The sequence below is a fragment of the Melanerpes formicivorus genome, unplaced genomic scaffold (assembly GCF_026170545.1).
Source record: "Melanerpes formicivorus ecotype bairdi unplaced genomic scaffold, bMelFor1.0.p_v2 SCAF_14, whole genome shotgun sequence".
NCBI lineage: Eukaryota > Metazoa > Chordata > Aves > Piciformes > Picidae > Melanerpes > Melanerpes formicivorus.
The window spans coordinates 13384073-13402496 of NW_027142366.1; the positions used below are offsets into that span (position 1 = coordinate 13384073).

Here is an 18424-nt window from a genome sequence, read left to right on the forward strand (position 1 = left end):
TGACCAAAGCACTTGTGTGCTGAGTACCCTTGTGTCCTGAGGGGCTTGAACAGAGCAATGCTTGAGATACCCTTTTTGGATCAGTCTTTTTCTTCTTGTTTTGCTTCTCTTTCCTTTCCGCGTTGGCACAGATACCTAGTCAAGTAGTTGATTTGTGCAGTTCATCTCAGGTATAAGTGATAGAACTCTCCAGTTATGTAATTTTTTGAATGCATTCATTCCCAGAACTTCTGCAGAACATTTGTTGTGGAAATGTTTGTTATATATATAAGACAATAATATTAATGTTTATTATGTCCTTTTGCAACTCAAGCCAGAAACTCTCTTTACTTATTCATCAGAACTTGTACGCCTGGAAAGTAAGGCATTTTACAATGTTCTGTATTAATTTTCTGGTCCAGATTTATATGGTTTCTTAGAAATTTCAGTGTATGTGACCCTTCCATGTAGAAAAGAAGGTCTGTTTAAAATGTCTTCATTTACAGATGGCACAAAGACAGAGGTTAAATTAAAGGAAAATTACCGTTAACACTGGGTGCTTGCTGCAGAATAGAAAGCTAACTGAAAAATAAGCTTCTCAATTAAAAGGAAATGTATCCTTTCAGGTTTGCTTTTGGTCTAAATTAGCCAAGAAGTATTAGGATTTCCCATGAAGTGCGATCTTGTGAGGCTTGCCAGCTGCACAGTGAATCCGTGGGTTAGTTCAAGAGTACCTGAGTCCAGTTACTTTGGCTTTTGAGAAAAGCAATTATTCTGGCAGTGCTTAGGCTAAAGTTTTGGGCTTTGTACACCGAATTTGTATCTTCTGTTGGAACATGATTTTCCTTTGGAAAATGTAACCCTTTCTTCTTTTGCCTTGCTGTTGGGAATATTTTGCAGTTACCAGCAGTGAATAAAACAGGCGGCACGACTTACAGGAAAAGGTGGTTTTCTCTTCTTTAGGTTCACCTGAAACATGAAGCAAGTGCATCTTGGCTTTCCTCCCAGATGGAAGTGAACTATGGCAAACACTGGAATGAAATAAACAACAAGAAGAAACTGTTGATCAGCCAAGCATTTAAGAACAGTTCCAGTTCATCTCTAGTCAACTATTTCATGGAGGTAATCATGATTATTTGACGTGAAGGTCTTGCTATTCAGCATGGAATAGGAAAGCTAAGAAAAAGTTTGGGATGAATTTGTTCATTAAGACTTTTTTTTCTAACCATACTGCACATTAATCATACGTCAGACGTTCAGACCTAGTAAGTTGAATTAGGTATGGTTTTAACCCAGGCACATAGAGGTCATTGACATTTAAAACACACAAGAGAAAGGCAGCAGATGAGTTTCTTAAGTACTATAAAAGGTTTGTATATAATGTGGTCCTGGCTTTTCTGCAGAGTTTGTACATACAAAATTACTGCAGAGATTTACAAAGGTTGCATTGCTCACACAATGGGAAGGAGGGTGCAGGTTATAATAACTTAGAATATTACAGCATTTAGATGGAAGTTGGTGTGGAATGCAGTAGCTGAACTAAGATCAGACCTGGTTTTGGTGGTGGGTTTTTTTGTTTGTTTGTTTGGGGTTTTTTTTTGTGGTTTGGTTTTTTTTGGTGGTGGGAAGTTATAAATTGATTTCTGTCTTGGCTCTGAAGAAAGTTTTTCCATGTAATAAAATGTAATTAAAAGCTTCAGAAGGGGGTTATGCTGCCTTTTGAAGCATATTCTATGGGTAACAAAAGGAAAGAAAATAATTATTAGTATTGACATACCCTCTTACCTTTTGCTTTTCTTACAGAAGCTACAGAAACTATTGCTGTTTTACATTATTTCTTAGAACTTCCAGGTCTTCTCTGTTATTGTCTTAGAATAGGTAGCAATTTTCCGAGGTGGGTTGTCATTATTCTATTTCCATAGGGAGTACCTGTAAGTATAGAATTATCTGTGATCCCAGCATAGACTGGCCTAGCATTATAGTCCAGCAAGGTGTAAACGGTCTAAAAATTAGTGGACATTTTCTTTTATGAATTTCTAATAGATATAACAATTGCATATTAAAGAAATCTCAGTCTGTAATTGGTCAGCATACATGAAAAGTTACAAAGTCAACAGCAAATGTGCAGAGCAGAGGCACTAGCTGTGACCTTTCTGCTATTATGTCTGTGTGTGTTAGCTTAGACAGCCCTCTGGACTGAATCCTGCTTCACTTGTTTCGCAGTTTACTGTGCAAGCTCTGGAAAGGCAAGTCACTTACAGGACCCAGCTGCAGCACTCACACAACTTTCAAGTTTATTCACAGAGCAGCACCAGATTTGAGGTGCAGTATAATGACCATGTGCCATTTGTGGCTGGGCTGCAGTGGAAAGATGCATCCAGAAATGACCTGAAGAACTGGGAAGGTGAAGTACCACAAACTATTTTTCCAGACTGTTATTAGAAAAGCCAGACACTGAAGGCTGCTGCTGGGGTTTTAGGAGGTAGTTTTGCATAGGTGTAACAGAATCATAGAAAGACATTACATAGACCAACCTCGTGCTCATGTCAGGACTGTTCCTAACAGCAGATCACATCTGATGTGGTTTGTGTATCTGAGTTTTTGGAATCTCCAACCTTCCACAGCCTAGCTGCCTAGCCTCTCCAGCAATTCCTTAGCTGCTATTTGTGGCCATTATCCCTTGTGCTGTCTGCCATTTTTGAAGGCTTTATGTTCCTTGTATTTGCCATTTACTTGCAAGTTAGCTGTAAGCAGCTTTATTGCAGAGTTAGGATCCAGGTAGCTTGAAATCTCACTTTTCTGCCAGCTTTAATATATGTTCCTTCCAGGTTACTTAAATATAGACACTCCGTGGCTGTATCTATATGCAGCTCACAAGCTACAGCAGCCTCAGCATTCTGCTTATTTACTGACTATGGAAATGACAACAGGAAAAGCTCTCTCCATTAAGAATCTTGTAGTGGAACTGTTCTATAGAGATCAAGGCAATGAGAAGGAAGGAAAAGTTCATATTTACACACCAGCTACCAAGTACTTGCAGGTTAGTAACATGATGCTTCTTTTAGTATATGGCTTTGGTGAAAGAGCTTTGTGATAGATACCCAATAGAACTGTGGTTGTACTGAAATAGCACTTGTTCAGCATGCTGTGTGAAGTAGCTTGTTAGACAAACTCATGCACTGTGCACCAGCTTATAAGAGAGGAGCTTCAAATGCCCATGTTCGTCTATTGCCTATGCTTAAATGATGAGCTAGCTATTCTTCCTTTGGGGCAGCTGAACCAGCACAGCCAAGGTCTCTGTATTAGCTTTGAAAAAATGTTAGGGCCACCATCTCTCCCTTCTTTGAAATGGAAGTCTTTTCTCTCCCCTTTCATTAGAAGGGATAAAATAAAGTTTAAGATGTCTATGACAACTCAGAATGTTTTGATAATGGAGAGTGTGGCACCCTACTCCTAATAGTTCTTGTAACGATCTTTCCCAAGAAAACACATTCATGTAATCTCTGTAGGATTCTGTCTGCCCTAACTCAGCCAGGCTAATCTATTTCTCTTTGATTTTCAGGCATCCACATTTAATCATCTTGGGAGGAGTGTTTTGCACAGCTATAGTGAAATGGTATCTCTGTGGAATCAGCTTGTGAAGAGTGAGATTCATCTGGAGAATAATGAACGAGACAAATTTCTCTGCTTTAAGATAAAGAGCTCAAAACAGGAATTTAACTTCACAGCCAGCTATCAAAATCTGTCAGTGGTAAGAAAGAAATACAGTCTTTGTTTTTCAGGTCTGCCACTGTCCTGAGAGCTGTTATTGCTAGTGTGGAACTTAAACACTCCTACTGCTGCTTCTATTTCTGTCTGTTTGACAACCTGCAGTGTAAAACTAGGTTCAAAAAGAAAGTAAAAACTAATCTCTTGTAGTTTTGAGTACTTCTCCCTTATTTGTGAGGCCATCTACAGACAGAAAGTTGGGGAGGAAAGGACAAAAAGAGATGAGAGAGTTGTAGATCTGATTACTTGTATTTTGATGCAGATGTGTGGCAGGTATGGAAGAATCTGCTGTCTTTGAGAATCAAAATAGCTTGCCTGCTAGTGAGCATAGTAAAAGCCTAGGCATTTACCCTGTTGTAGCTTCTACATGCCTTCCAATCTGGAAATGATTTTCCCTTTGTTTGATGTCTGCAGCGCAGGAAGGGTGATCAACCGTTTGTTCTCCAAGGAGATAGTTAGGTCACTTCCTTGCAGGAAAGGTTAAAGTACTTTTCTAGTCATAGCATTCCATGCTTTGAAAAGCAAGGCATTTTTTGTGTGTAAATTTACTGATAGCCGTAGCTGAAGCTTGCTCATAATGCGAATAGGTTACACTCAAGTGATACATTACAGGTCATTAGTCTTCTGCTGACGTCAGTTTTCTACGTAAGTTACTTTTAATGCCATATAAATGGAGATCATGATTTAAACTAAAACAGAAAGGGCTTGATTGGTGAAATGAAAGCCTCACTGCAGCCTAATGAAGAATGTGGTTTCAATATCGATGTTCTGAATATGAATGCAGTATATCTGATGCAATTACCCTTTCTTCTTGTTGTCTCACGCTTTGATTGCAGCCTAGGAAGACAAACTTTTCTGTGAAGACAGTATGGAGAGAGTATAAAAGTCTGCCTGTCGTGCTGCAATTTGAAGGTCAGATAGAAGAGTTGAGGAAGGAGAAGATGCTTTATCAAAAACGTGGAACCCTCCATTTTAGGTTCAGTACTTGTATTATTTCTGTCTCTGAAGTTGTAATGATCTGGCTTACCTAGCACCCTGATGGTATCTGCAATACAAAATTTTGAAGTTGAACTCTGCGTGATTTCCGTTTGTATTTGTCTATTGATCTTTTACAATTTGCTAATTCCTTGTTTTGTCCCAGGCATCCTTTTAAAGTACCCATTCTGCAGAGCTTCCTTCTTCAGGAGACATTTACTGTTGACAAAAAGCAAAAATACTATTTCTTGGAAACAAAAGTTTTGATAAATGGGGTGGATGAAACAGTTCAAACTCTGACACTTGGTTACCAACCTGAAAACCCCTATGTGAGTTATACAAGAATTTCTTTTAATCTGACACACCAAAAATGCCAGAAATGAGTGATTTGCTGTATATATCTTATGTTCCTTGGATTTCCTCTCATTTCTTTTAGATTTGTGCTGACTTAACTCATCCTTATAACTACACATTGTTTCCCAGAGATGTTGAGATATGCATTTTAACTCAGAGTCACCAAAATGTGAGTAAATTTCCCATCATATTCAGTTAGGAGAGTTTCATTACCGGTTTAGTTTATTGGCTTTTCAGACCTAACTTGCTATAGATATTTAGTTCCTCACCATACAAATGTTGCAACCACGAAGTTCAGAGGGTAATGATGTGGTTGGTGCCTCTCTGATACAATGTTTTGTATAACAATACTATGTTGTGTAGTAATATTTGATAATAATACAGTGTTTTGCAAATAATATTATGCATTAATATTACTCCTACTACTAAGTACTGGGGAGAAACAGATTCAGGGTTCTCATTCTTGTCTAGATGTATCCATCTTTCTTACCAAATGCAGTTATTTTTTTCCTGCTTTGCTCATCTTTCATTCTGAACCATAATGTAATAGCTTACAACTCTTTAATTTTTCATAATGCTTGTGAATGACTTCTCTCATCTTTCTTAATACACAGGGCTGATGCTTACTGCAATTTACTTATTCACATTCTCAACACATAGGTGAAGCATCAGCTTGAGACTGCCTTGAAGGTCAATAAGGAGCATGTTCTCAGGTTTTTAGGGAGGTATGAGGACAAATCCAGTAAGGCAGACTTCCGGCATCTTTTACACATGGATGTGACACATTCATTCCAGGTATAGTGGTTTTCATTTATGTTGTTTTGTTTTGTTTTGTTTTCCATGTCCTGGTGGCTGCTTTACTGCATTGTCTTTAGAATTATGATTATTTTATGCTTGTAAACTTTCTAGTTCAATAAAATCCTGGCCCTGACAAAGGCCCTAGGGATTTCTGGAGATGAAATAGTAATCTGTATCTATAATATCTGGTAACAAACATACTGACCTTTTGTTTTCGTACTTTTTTCTGCATTTGATTTATTTGTCAATAAAACTGGATATAACACACCTTTGCTTATCCTCCAGTTCATGCTAAAAGTTCAGCAGTCAAATCACATGAAGAAGTTGGTGGGAATGCAGTGATTGTGTTTGCATTTTGCTTTGTCAAATAGCTTGAGCTGCCACAAGCAATGGGCCTAAGTGGGGAGCTGTTTTCCAAGCAGACTAAACTGGAACACTTTGACTATGGTGTGAGTGTAAAAACCATCATCAACGGGAATCTGTCCTCACAGGTGAGTTCCCTCATTACCAAAGTCTCCGTGCTTGAATTTGCAGCTTTTGAAGGTCGTATGCTCAGAGCTGTGTTGAGTCTCTTGTTTGGAATATGTTAGTCTGGCAGCTGATGAACTTTGTGCTGTGCATTACTTTACAATTAACTTTCAGGCATGGGAATACAAATGTGTGTGTGTGTGTACTACAAAGCTGGTCAACTCCTATGCAGTTCAGTTTGTGTAGTGGAGAGGTGTAAATTGTTAGGGAAACAGCTTTCTGTGGTTAGAGTTTATTTTGTGTAGATGGCTACATGAAGCTGGAATAGGTGGCTTGTGTTTTTGCTGAAATTCAGATGACTCTGAAAGTCATGTTAAATTGTACTTACAATTCAGCATATTTCAGAATTTTTTGGTTGAAAACTCTATCTTGGTAACAAGCTTATGTGCAAAATCAGGAGTCACTTGTAGCTTTTACTACCAAGTCAAAAGGTTCTGTCTCCAGGATTAACTGTATCCTTGAGAGAAAGGGAGAGAGGTCACTTATCTATTACATTCATGGAGAAACAAAAATAGTGTGAGATGGGTCAGACAAAAGTCTAAAAACACCTCTTCCACTCCCTGCCTTGCTTTTTCCCAGGCCAAACTTGTCTGGAGTCATATTCCTCAAACTGATGTTTCAGTATTCTCTATTATGAACTGAGATCCTTAATGTACTGCTCTTTTTTTTTTTTCTTTTCTTTTATTTTTTCTTTTCTTTTTTCTTCTTCTCTTGTTGTAGGCCCAGGCAGCTCTAAAGAGTAATGGTGAGAACAATTTCAATGGCTCTCTTTACATTCATTCCCATGGAAGGGAGGTGCTGCTGCTGGAGGTTGATATGAGCAGTGAAAAAAGGAAGAAGGCCAGAGCTGTTGACTTGAGGGCTTTCATCCATCAGACAGTTCTGACAAACCCAGAATCAATACAGTTCAAGCTCATGGGCAAAATACTTCCATCAAGGTAGAGAGGAGATTAATAGAGGAGCTGAAGAGTGTTCTGTTGCATGTATTTAAATGTAAATAATAGAGCTGCAGAAGGCACTGAGCAAATTCCACGTCACGTGTTATACGTGTTACTTTTGCTCTTTGTTTCATAAATTGATACAATAAGTTACATGAACATGTTCTAATAACTTTTCTAGGGTTTTCTGTAAACACAACTTGAATGGACAGGGAGTACTGTTATACTGGGTTTAGATGAGCAGTTTATTTTTTCCACCCATTGTTTGTCCTCTCAGAAGTAAGGAACTAGTATTTACAAGCTACATCAATGGAAGAGTAAAGTTTTACTCAGTACTGTGAAAAGCTCTGTGGTGGCAGGGGTAGGAAACAGAAATTTGGCCCTCCCATGTTTCACCTGTCTTCCAGCTGACTTTTCAAATTTCATAATTACAGTGGTGTGCAGTGAAGGAGTTCATGGTTTTGTAGAAGTACCAGTGTTTTGCAGTTTACAGGTTGGGTGGAATAAGGAAAGTGAGGAAGCACAGTTAAAGAAATCAGAAGTTACTACCATTTAATTGAAGCTCCTTAGATTTGCTAGTAAAATTAAAAATAAGCCAAAAGGTTCAAGGAAAATATCCAACATGTTTCTGCAGCTTACTTGCAGTTCTGGGCTTCCAGTAGGATAGGTTGTAAAAGCAATTTATTGCAGCTCATTGCACAGGAAGTAGAATAGAACACTTAAAATTTCTGGATTTACGATTTATTGGGGATTTATTTTACGGGGATGAAAAAAGAGACAAAAAAATTGAATAAAAAAGGTGGAATCTGTATGGACTCGAATTGCTGACTGGTGAAACAAACCTTACTTCCCTGATTTTCATAGTTCAGTTCTTCTCATCAGGTGGATTTTCACTGAGGTTTTACTCATCATCATTTTCTAGGAGGAATATCTAACTATGAAACTATGATTACCTCACTTTTAGGTATTTTTTTGTAGCCATATTTGAGTCTAGAAAGCCAAATATTTCAATGGGAAGTTTGTTGAAGGCATTCTGAAATTTTGTGTCTTAGTCTTACACTTGAAACACAGAAAATTCTTGTTGCTCCAGCAGGTTTCCTTGAAAGGTCGACCTGTCTCTCCACTACTTCAACTCATAGCCAGGATACAAAAAAACCAGTTGTTGGTTCATGTCCTAAACTCAGATGGCATTACTGTTTAAAATTGTAACAAAAGCATCCAAGAAATGTGAAGTCAAAAATCAGTCTGCCAATCTCTGAGGGTTTAGTGAATAAACGACTGGTGAATAGCATATATTTATTGCAAGGCATCTGATTCTCTGGTTCACATCACTGGAACAAGTGCCCAGGTAGCCTGTGGAGTCTCCACACTTGGAGATACTTAGCTATCACTGATGCTGCTTTGAGTGAGAGAAAGTTTGCCTTGACAGTCATGAGTGAAACATATGAAGTTCTTACTAGCAAATTTTATCTCTGTCTTTTTAGACTTTTGATCTCTTCTCAGATAAAGCTTGATGAAAATAGGCTTCATGTGGATTTCATGGGAGCCAGGGAACAGAAAGTTGGTTTTGTTTTGTCCTTAAATGGAAGAGTACAACACACATTTGAGGGATTAAAAGCCATACCTCATCTTCTTTCTCTGAATGGATTACTGAAGTGCAAAGCCAACAGTCATGATGGTAGGGTTCTAGTTTGTGTTTTGCCACTAAGTCTGCTGCTATCTAGGGAAGCTTCTTAATTTTAATGATTACTTTTTATGTTGCTTATATAATTCTGGTTATTTCTCTCCCAAAGGATTTTCTTGACAGCAATATTTCTGCCTGTTACAGGTAACATCAATGTGGTGGTCAACAAAACACTATATGGACTCCATCTGAGGAACAGAAATGTGTTTGGGAATACCACCATACACAATATCACTTTTGCTGTGTTTCAGAATGGGAGTCAAGCAGTCCCAATGGAGGCCAAAATCAAAGGACACCTTGAGCTGAGTAAAGAGATAAAAAGGCTACTAGCTAGCTTCCAGGTGGATGAAAAAGCCCTTTCTCTAGATTTTTCCAATTTCATGAGTCATGGGCACAGCAGAGTCAGTGGGACTTTCACACATAATAGCAGCTTTTTACAGAATGCAGGTATGAGGAAAACTCTGACTTGGCATGGTATAACAAGGTGGCAAGGTGAATTTACCTGAATGAGTGCAGACCAGTAGAAATAGATGAGCTGCATTTGCTCACACCAGAACAAAATGTGATCCAGTTTTAGAAACTTGAGAAAATAGAATAAAATGGATACTAAAGGGCTTTAAAACTCTTTGAACTACTTCAGAGTAGATGATGTCTGTCTTGTACATTTGTATTCCTGCATGCTGAGCAGTTCCTCTAAGCATATTTTATGCCTGTTTTGGTCTGGACCAGAATTGAAACATTGAAAGTCAGTGAATACATCACAGTGAAGACTGAAATATGGCAAGCACTGTTTCCTAAGCAAAACCAAAGGTTTTCATAAGCTGAAGTCACAAATGGTTTCAAACTGGCATATTTATTACCTGTGGCACTTTGGACTAAAGAAATCTGTTTTGAAACTTTCTAACATCTGGAATTAGACACAACACCCATTGACAGATATCCTTTATTATTAAATAAAATATAATATAATATCCTTGACTTCCAAAGTGCCTGCCAGATTTTAATTTAACAATCCTCTTTGAAATGTGATTTTCTTATGGTAGGTTATATTCTTTTGTACTAAAATTACCAGTAAGTGCAGCTAACTGGCTGATGGCACTTTAAAACAGCCTGTCTTTTCTTACCATAAAATGAAAGAAGGCTTCCCTTAATCTGTAATACATCTTTTCTGTGTTTTACAATGGCAACCCAGAAGTATTGTGTTGAGTTTCTTTCCTTCCCTGTCTGTAGGATTGCCTTTGGATGGCTTTCTTACTGCCGTATATGACCACGGCATAAGAAATCACACCATTACAATAGCCCTACAGAGTGGCAGTGAAAGCATTACTGCTGTGTTTGGAAGTCGCAGACTGTCCACAGAGCCTCCTAAATCCCAGCTATGTGTGAGTTTAAAGCACAACATCTCAAAGATAAAGGAACATGGTATACCTTTTATTGTGGAAGCTGCTGGCTATTATGAGGTAAGATGAGTTCTGCCTCTAATGTAATTTCTGTCAGAAAAATTTCTAGTAACTGTAGCTTATTCCTGTGCACTATTCCACAAACATCTCCATTTTTTCAGAGGTACTGATATGAATGTGTATTGAAGTACTATGTGAAAGAAATGGGTTTTGACTTGTCATACTGTGTAGTTGTCATCTGGAGTCTTGGACCTGAGTCTGGACTAAATGAGATACTACATCCAGTTCTCATTTAAGCGAAGTACATTACTGTGTAGAAACAGGAATTTAGTTCTATTTTATTTTTCTGCTATAACTGGGAAGTAAACTGGTAGGCCTGATTACATAGCCATCAGGTAAGTTTCAGTGAGCCTAGGTACTGCATCTGCTACTGGATTTAACTACTTCTGTTGTCATCCTTGGGATGTCTGCTAAAGAGCAGAAGACTGTTTACCATAGCTTTCCATTTTGAAAACACTACCCACAGAAGTGTCATGGATTATTTCCTGGACACTGCTACTTGGTACACTCTCCTTTCTATCTTCATTTCTGCTATAGATCTGTGAGAAATTTATAGCTCATTTGCATCTCAAATAATCCTTCCCTTTTCCAGTTGTTGCTGGGTGTTGTTTGTTTCTTTGCATGACTTGGTCTCTTTTGTGCATAGAATTTCACCCAAAAAATTGCTGCAGGGATTACAGCCACAGTGGAGATGGAACAGCTCAAATTTGAAATAGAGAAGAAAACCAGTGGAAGTACTATGGAAATTTCTCTTTCACTTCACCATGACATGGGAGGACTGTTTGACACTGTTCCGTATGTACTAGAGGTTAGCAGAAATTCTACTATGTAGCATATTTGATGTAGCTTTTTCTTGAGAGCAAGCTAGCAGCTCAGAAGGGAGAGAGATTTTTGTCAAACAAGACCAGGAGAAAAAGCCTAAAATCTGTTTGCTTATCAATAAAAAGCAGGTTTGGTTTTCAGGATGTGGTGGGTAACAAAACATTTGTGTCATGAGACTGGAGTGGGTTTTGCCCAGGCACAGTAACATGCTGCCCCAGCTTTTCCATCTTGCTAAAGTAGGGTTTGCATTGGATCATAGGGCAGTTTGTGGGTGATATTGACAGCAGTGACTAATAATGGCAATAGTTATCATACAGCCAGTAGCATTTCCCAAGGGCTTCACTTCTGCAACAGGGGATGCTGCTGATGGCATTAGAAACACTGTCTACTTGTGGCAGTGGTATTTTCTGTGCCAAACACAGGAAATGCCAATATCTCCTGTCAAAATCTGCAGCCAGAGTATTGAAAATAGTTCTGTCAGCAAATACTGGTTTCCTACTGTTTGAAGGTATTCTGTCTTTATGTATGCTGATAAAATTTTGCCATGATAATGCACAATTAAAGACATGACTTAGCCTCTGTCTTTTTTTAAAACAATCTCTGACTTTTTATCTTAAAGCACTATTTTAGTATCTTCATGCTTTTTATCCTGAAAGCAGCTTTTTGGCTGTTCCTTTGTATTGTAGTCCTCTGCTTTTCTTCATGCTCTGAATCTGCTTTGTTGATAATGCCAACAGGTTGCTTGCAGTGGAGAGTTGGCTAACAAACGACTTTCTGGCCTTTGTGATGGAGTAATTACATTTCATCATTTTGAGGTACTGGTTTCATTTATAAACTCTGCTATCAACAACATACTGTCTTAATGATCACTAGTAGTGGTAATCTGCTGAAAAGTGTCAAAGATGTAGAAGTGGATTTGAGTTAGCTGGAAGCTTTGCACACACTTTCAGATGTTTTTACTTCCTTATTCACATATACAAACAGATCATATACAAACAGTCAATGAAGAAGGTTGCACTCAGTTTCACCATCATGCAGCAGATTGTTTGGTCTACATCAGAATTGTCAACAGGCTTGCATTCAGGTGATACAGATTTAGATCTTTAGTGCACAGCTGTGCACCAAGCACAGAGTATGAAGTAGAGGTAAGAGATGTTTAGGGGCCAACAGGTTTAGTTTTAAAGGTGATATTCCCGTGTCCAACAGCAAACAATCAAGTTGTGCTGTTTCAGAGCTCAGTGCAAGAGCTTGCACCTAGCAGAAAACTAGTATAAAGGAGATAAGAGATGTGCACCAGGTAAAAGGTGAAAGTCATATCAATGTTTCTAGCTGAAGTCTCCAAACTGTAACTCTTGTCAGTTAGAACTGAACTCATATAAATGGTCTTGCTCTTTTATTGAGCAGCTGACCTAATACAAGCTGGACAAGGGAGCATTGGAGGCATAAGCTGAGACCTGCATGGTTTACTTCTGCGTTTTCTGTTCTTTCTAGCTAACCATCTGTTTGTGAAAGTTCCTGTGGCTCTTGCATTGTTGGAGATACATTTTATAATCTGATAGATTTTAAAGAATGTGTAAAAAACTTGTGAGTGACATTACAGAAGGTTATGTTTGTCTCTAGAAAGACAATAACTACCAACTCTGATTCCCATGTGTGTTCTAATGACATAAAAGGCAAATGCATTTCAGTTCTCCCCTTGTATAACATGGATGTGATATGCATTTACACTTGTCACTGCTGCTAGGAGCTGAACACATTCTCACAGTGACAGAGCTCTTTTTACTTATAATAAAACCAGAAGTGGGGATAGTAAAAGCAATAGCAGTTGATTTTTCTGGTATTAGTAATTGTTGTGGAGTTGGGCTTTTTTTCTGTTCTTTTTGTTATGGAGCTCTCAAATGAAGGCCATCTCTCCATTTGCTTAGGCATTTATAAATATGTAGGATAAACACAAAATGGTAGAAGGGAAATTGTTCTCTTTTAGCAACATAAACATTTAAAACCAGTGTATGGCCTGACAAGAAAACAAACTTGACAATGATTTTGCTTAATTTTTCAGACTCCAGCAAGAGTTTCACTGAATGGGTCAATGTTTACCAACAATTTTACTGGCATCTTCTTTGGATGTGTTTCTTTTCCTGACACGTTTGCCTGCTTGCAAGTCCATGCCACCGCTAACATCCAGCCTCATTTAGAAATTGACTTCCAGCATTCTTTTCCTTTGCTTCAGTCTCTGGGAATTGCCAGAGAGAACCAGGTGAAGGTGTCAGCCCTAAGAAGTGACAAGTACAAGGGCATGCTTGCTGTTGTCCTTGGGCTTTGCAGTTTGAAAGTTGATGGAGAAGTGAGCCTGGCAAGTAATGAAACAGATACAAAATGGGTACTTACCTTTAGAAACAAGTGTGACACTCTAGAGGTAAGCCTGGAGTATTTCCTCTATGATGTTATAGTCTCTGTATTTCAGATCAAGAGTCATAGATAAATAGCTCCTCACACAATTATTTAGGGAAGAGAGAGTTTTTCTTATGGAAGTTTTTGTGGCAGAGCAATGAGTCAGAAGACTTGCTGAGTGTATTTGAAGTTAACTTTTTGGAGTAATACAGTGGGAGATGTTACTGCTGTTACCGTAAAATAGTTGCTTAATAATAGTTTCTTTTAATTACAATGAGCTTTTGTCCTGGAATCTAGTGAAAAGTATTTCCTTTCTGTTTGAAATTGTGGAGATTCTCTTTGGAATTACAAACTTCTACAGTACTTATGAAAACACTGTTGTAAGGTTCTTTGGTTTTCTTCCCCCATGCCATTTATTTTTTGTTTCTTTTTCTCCTGTTGCATAGATTTCTCTGTGAAATAAAAGCTGTCTTGTATGGTCCTTTCAAAAGACTATTGGTTCAGAAAGAAGAAATGCTGTCTTACTACTGAGAAACTAATTAGGAAGACAGTTGCTTTGCCTTATTTACTTTAAATTGTATAATCTTCTCTGTTGCAGAGGATGGGATTGCCTCATGCTGTAGCCTTTGGGGGCTCGTTCCAACAGAACATCTGCAACGTTGGCTTGTTAATGAACCTCCAGTGTGATGGCAGAACACTTGATGTGCAGATAGACACTTCCTGCGAACATGAATATAAACTCCAAGGGATGCTCAGGCATTCAGTTCACTGGCTGAGCCAGCTTGGGCTGCCTTCTGAAAACTCAGTCCTGTTATCTGCAGCCACAGACTCCACCACTGAGGGCATTTTATTACTGCAGGCTGGCAAATGTAAACTTAAAGCTAGAGGAGATTTCTGCAATCAGAAGAAAGCTGAATGGACACTGGAAGCAGAAACAGAATGTCAGCTTCTGCAGGTAGCTCTTGGAGGCTTTTAAAAGAGAGAGTCAGGATCAAATGCAGAGCACACAGGGTTTTGGCTAAAATAACTGAGTGTTGGAAGCCACTCTAAAGATGCTTCTGACTTACAGCATTAGGCAACGAAAGTGTCTAATGTATCCTGTTCATAGGTGCTCCCAGAGACTGAGATCAGCTCAGCCGCTGCTGCTTGTTGCCTTTGCAGTCCAAGACTGCCATCTAAGGCTGAACTGCAGTTTTAGTTTGAACTGTTTGCCAAAGGATATATATTCCCTGGTCTGTCTTTTTTTATCAAAGTAGAAGTTGTGAATTTCCCTGGTTTTTTTAAATCCAGCCTCACTAACTACATTAGATAGAATGACTATTGTGGCTATTTCCATGTTCACAGGCCTTCATTTTTTTGGTTTTAACTGATTAGTTCCAATTTATTCAACTACAAAGTAGCAATATAAACCCCAAAATTACTGTGTCATCCATAGTGAAGAGAGAATGAAAACCACTTCAAATATTTAAAATACAATTTTCAGTGTGTTTGTCAATATTTGGAGAACATGAGAGTGAGCAGTTGCACAAAGCAAACTCAAAATTGCAGTATCAAAAAAAATTCCTTGTGATACCAGATGCAAGAATGCCTGTTAGGCCTATTAGTTTTGTGGGCTGGTTTGTTTGACAAGGGCATGTATAATCCAAAGGATTTTATTTCTTTAAATCCTGACAGGGTCTCAGTATTCCAACTCAGTCACGGCTCACAGGATCTATTCAGAAAGACAAGTGCCAAGCAGAACTTCTCTGTCTCCTCGAAACGGAAGGCAAGACTGCCCATCTTGAAGTGAGAGCAGAGTGCAAGCCAAAAATTACACTGGAAATTCAGTTCAGGCATAATCTCCCTCAACTGAAGACAATCCCAAGGGAGAATAAATTGTCTATCACTGCACAAAAACAATTAAAATACCATATTGGAATAGGAGTGAAATTGGATGCTTGTGACCTTCAAATGAATGGGGACTTCCACCCTGAAAATAAGCTTCAGTGGAAAATGTTTGTAGAAAACAAATGCCAAACAATTCAGGTATTGGAAGGAGTCTTTTTTTCTTTTCTTTCTCATGAATTTATACATCTAAACCAGGATCCTTGAACATATTGCAGTCAAATAAAAGGTTTTGCATGTCTAGTGTATCTGTAGGTAAATGTGAAAGTGGTGAAGTTTTAAAAGATTTATTTTTTCTGCTTGTACAGGATCTTGGAGCACCACTAAAAGTTGATGGTTCAGGTTATGTTTTGATGGATGGAGTGAAAGTAGATTCACAGACGTTGATCACTATCGATGAAAGTAAATTACAAGGACTCCTCATACTAAAAGTCACTGATGTAAGTGTCCTGCAGACGGTTAGCCTGCTTGTACAAAGTACTGAGTGAAATACTCTAAACTATTTTCCTGGGGACAAATAGTCATGTTTTGATAATAAATTCCAGAATAAAAATAAAACCTGGCACCTTTAATGTGCAGTAAAATAGAGGGGTGGGATCATAGGATGCAGGCTGTGGCACTTCTTGAATTGCTTCCTTGTTATGCTTTGTCAGTTTGTTTCTTTTACATTTTACTATTTGGTGTGCCTTACATTATGTGGCAGGTATAAGACATGCAAAGCCACAGGTGCTGATACCACTCTAGGTATCAGCAGGTACTCCAATATAACACACTTCATTCACCAGAAAAGTATACAGCAGGCAAAAGTAGAAAAAAAGATTGTGATTTACAGAGTGGTTACTGTGATTTACATTGCAAAATCATAGGCAGTGGTTATTTGAGACACTGCTGCTGCTTTCTTTTGTACAACAACAGCACAAGAAAGGCTGTGGTCTGTTGCTGTCCTGTTGGACAGGTACAAGTATAGCTTCTCTTGTCATCAGTTGCAGGAGAGGATAGCGCACACAGAAGTGTTGTCTTCCTTGTGATCATTCACTTTCTTGCCATAACTAGTAAATTCTGTGGTCTGAAGAAACAGATAAGCTAGTGGGAGTTCTTTGCCACCAGGGAGAAACATTTACATCTTTTCCCCTCATGGCTGAATGTGTTTTTTTTCCCCTGTCTCTTTGGTTTGACTTTTTTCTCTTTCCCGCTGTAACTTCTCTTAAGTTCCATGCAACTGAGTTTAATTAGCATTAAATGTAGGACAGACAGATTTGCTCAGTCTCTGGTTTGAATTGTATATTGGAGAAAGCTTTGGGTTCTACACATGCTTTGCTAGATGTGCTGTGGAATATTAACAGGAGAGACAAGAGCTGGATGTGGTGCTCACCCATAACATTCAAGGATTTGCAGACATCGGCATTCCTACAAGAACGTTAGTTGATGTGGTATCAGAAAAGAGCAGCCACTTCTATAAAAGACTGATTCATTTCTGTGTGAACAGCAAGCAAGTAAGTGTCTTCTCCATGTCAGTAAGATGTGAAGCAGAGGTTAAAGAGTGCTAATTGGTTCGGTAAATACTTTCTCCATGTGAAAGTGCTGTGCGTGAGGCCCTCTCAGGAATACTGTGCAGCTGGGGGTTTGGTTTTACAGGCCTTAGTTAAACAAAAAAGTGTCTTTCAGCCACTCCTCTGCAATCTGCCAAAAAGTTGGGCAGCAGCAATGATCCATGATCTCGTTTCAAACCCTACCAAACCTTTCTTACCAGCTCTCTTGGTGCAGAACATTCCCTTTCACAGCACGAAGATGTGGATTATAACATTATTTTTTCACCATGATTTTTTAATAGTTGTCATAATTTTAGTCTAATGTATAGTTAATACAAAAATTGTAAGCAGTCTCAATGTCAGAGATGTGCCAGTTAATTTCTGACATGTTTTATTTGGACTGAACAGATTACAGAAGAACTCAGCTTTGTCCAGAATTTGGATGTTGTGTCTCTTAACTACAAACTTACTCATAACATAGAGGCACTGAAGACATTGCAAATCAAAGACAGGATTGAGTTGCAGGTAAGTTATCAGACAGTGACAGGGGAGACCTGGAATCAGGCCATGGCCATGGTGGAAGCAGCAGCTGTACAAGTCAGGTGGCAAAGAACAGGGGGTGTAGATGTGATTTTGTGCATTTACTATTTGGGTAACATTTCTGTTGCTCTGTCAAGGTGCTTAGAATTTTACTCGTTCAGTTAACTTGGGCAGCTTCATCATATTTTCTGTTATGCCATCTTGCATGAGATCATAGCACAGATTTCAAAGTTGCTTCATAATACTGCTTCACAGTCAAGGTTTAGACAGGAGAAAAAGGTAATTGCTACAAAACAGCTTGTTGGACCAGAACTTTTCATAGAAATCAGGAGGCTGGAGGTTGGCTCCCAGTGTATGAATGGCCCAAGCCACAGCTGAGCTTGCAGCATGCACTGCAGGAAGAGGGCCAATGGCTGATCTGTCTGGTAAATCTGCAGTGTACCTTGCATAGACTAGACAGAGCTGGCTGCTGATACAATGTCACTGGTTGCATTCCAAATGGTATTTTCCTCCCAGACTCTAATTACCTTTTTGTCCAAGATACTCAAGTCTGCAGCACAATACTTGCTCTTTATTAATCATGTTACTGGTTGAATTGGGTTAAGGCATGGCTGTACTGGAGAATGTGTTAATAAAATGCTGCATTGCAAAAATAAAAGGGACATCTGTAACTATGCTGTGTAGATGATAATGCCTGAACCAAAGAAAGAACCCTAACTAGCAGCACCTTTAGCTCTTACAAAGATACCTTTTCATGGCTTACCTCTATCACAC

The 18424-nt window shown here is 38.7% G+C and overlaps 1 protein-coding gene across 1 annotated transcript in view; it reads left to right on the top strand.

Annotated features, from left to right (window-relative positions):
* The window catches only part of LOC137445421 (uncharacterized), a 79258-nt gene that overhangs the window by 33232 nt on the left and 27602 nt on the right, over positions 1-18424 (top strand). Inside the window, exons 27-47 of the mRNA XM_068147124.1 lie at positions 943-1101; positions 2203-2383; positions 2808-3019; positions 3542-3730; positions 4584-4723; positions 4889-5051; positions 5159-5245; positions 5737-5871; positions 6246-6365; positions 7123-7340; positions 8825-9018; positions 9169-9471; positions 10255-10484; positions 11131-11292; positions 12044-12121; positions 13366-13722; positions 14296-14652; positions 15372-15722; positions 15890-16021; positions 16925-17074; positions 17519-17635. Coding sequence (XP_068003225.1) covers positions 943-1101; positions 2203-2383; positions 2808-3019; positions 3542-3730; positions 4584-4723; positions 4889-5051; positions 5159-5245; positions 5737-5871; positions 6246-6365; positions 7123-7340; positions 8825-9018; positions 9169-9471; positions 10255-10484; positions 11131-11292; positions 12044-12121; positions 13366-13722; positions 14296-14652; positions 15372-15722; positions 15890-16021; positions 16925-17074; positions 17519-17635 — 4035 coding nt within the window. The remainder of the gene's footprint in view (positions 1-942; positions 1102-2202; positions 2384-2807; positions 3020-3541; positions 3731-4583; positions 4724-4888; positions 5052-5158; positions 5246-5736; positions 5872-6245; positions 6366-7122; positions 7341-8824; positions 9019-9168; positions 9472-10254; positions 10485-11130; positions 11293-12043; positions 12122-13365; positions 13723-14295; positions 14653-15371; positions 15723-15889; positions 16022-16924; positions 17075-17518; positions 17636-18424) is intronic.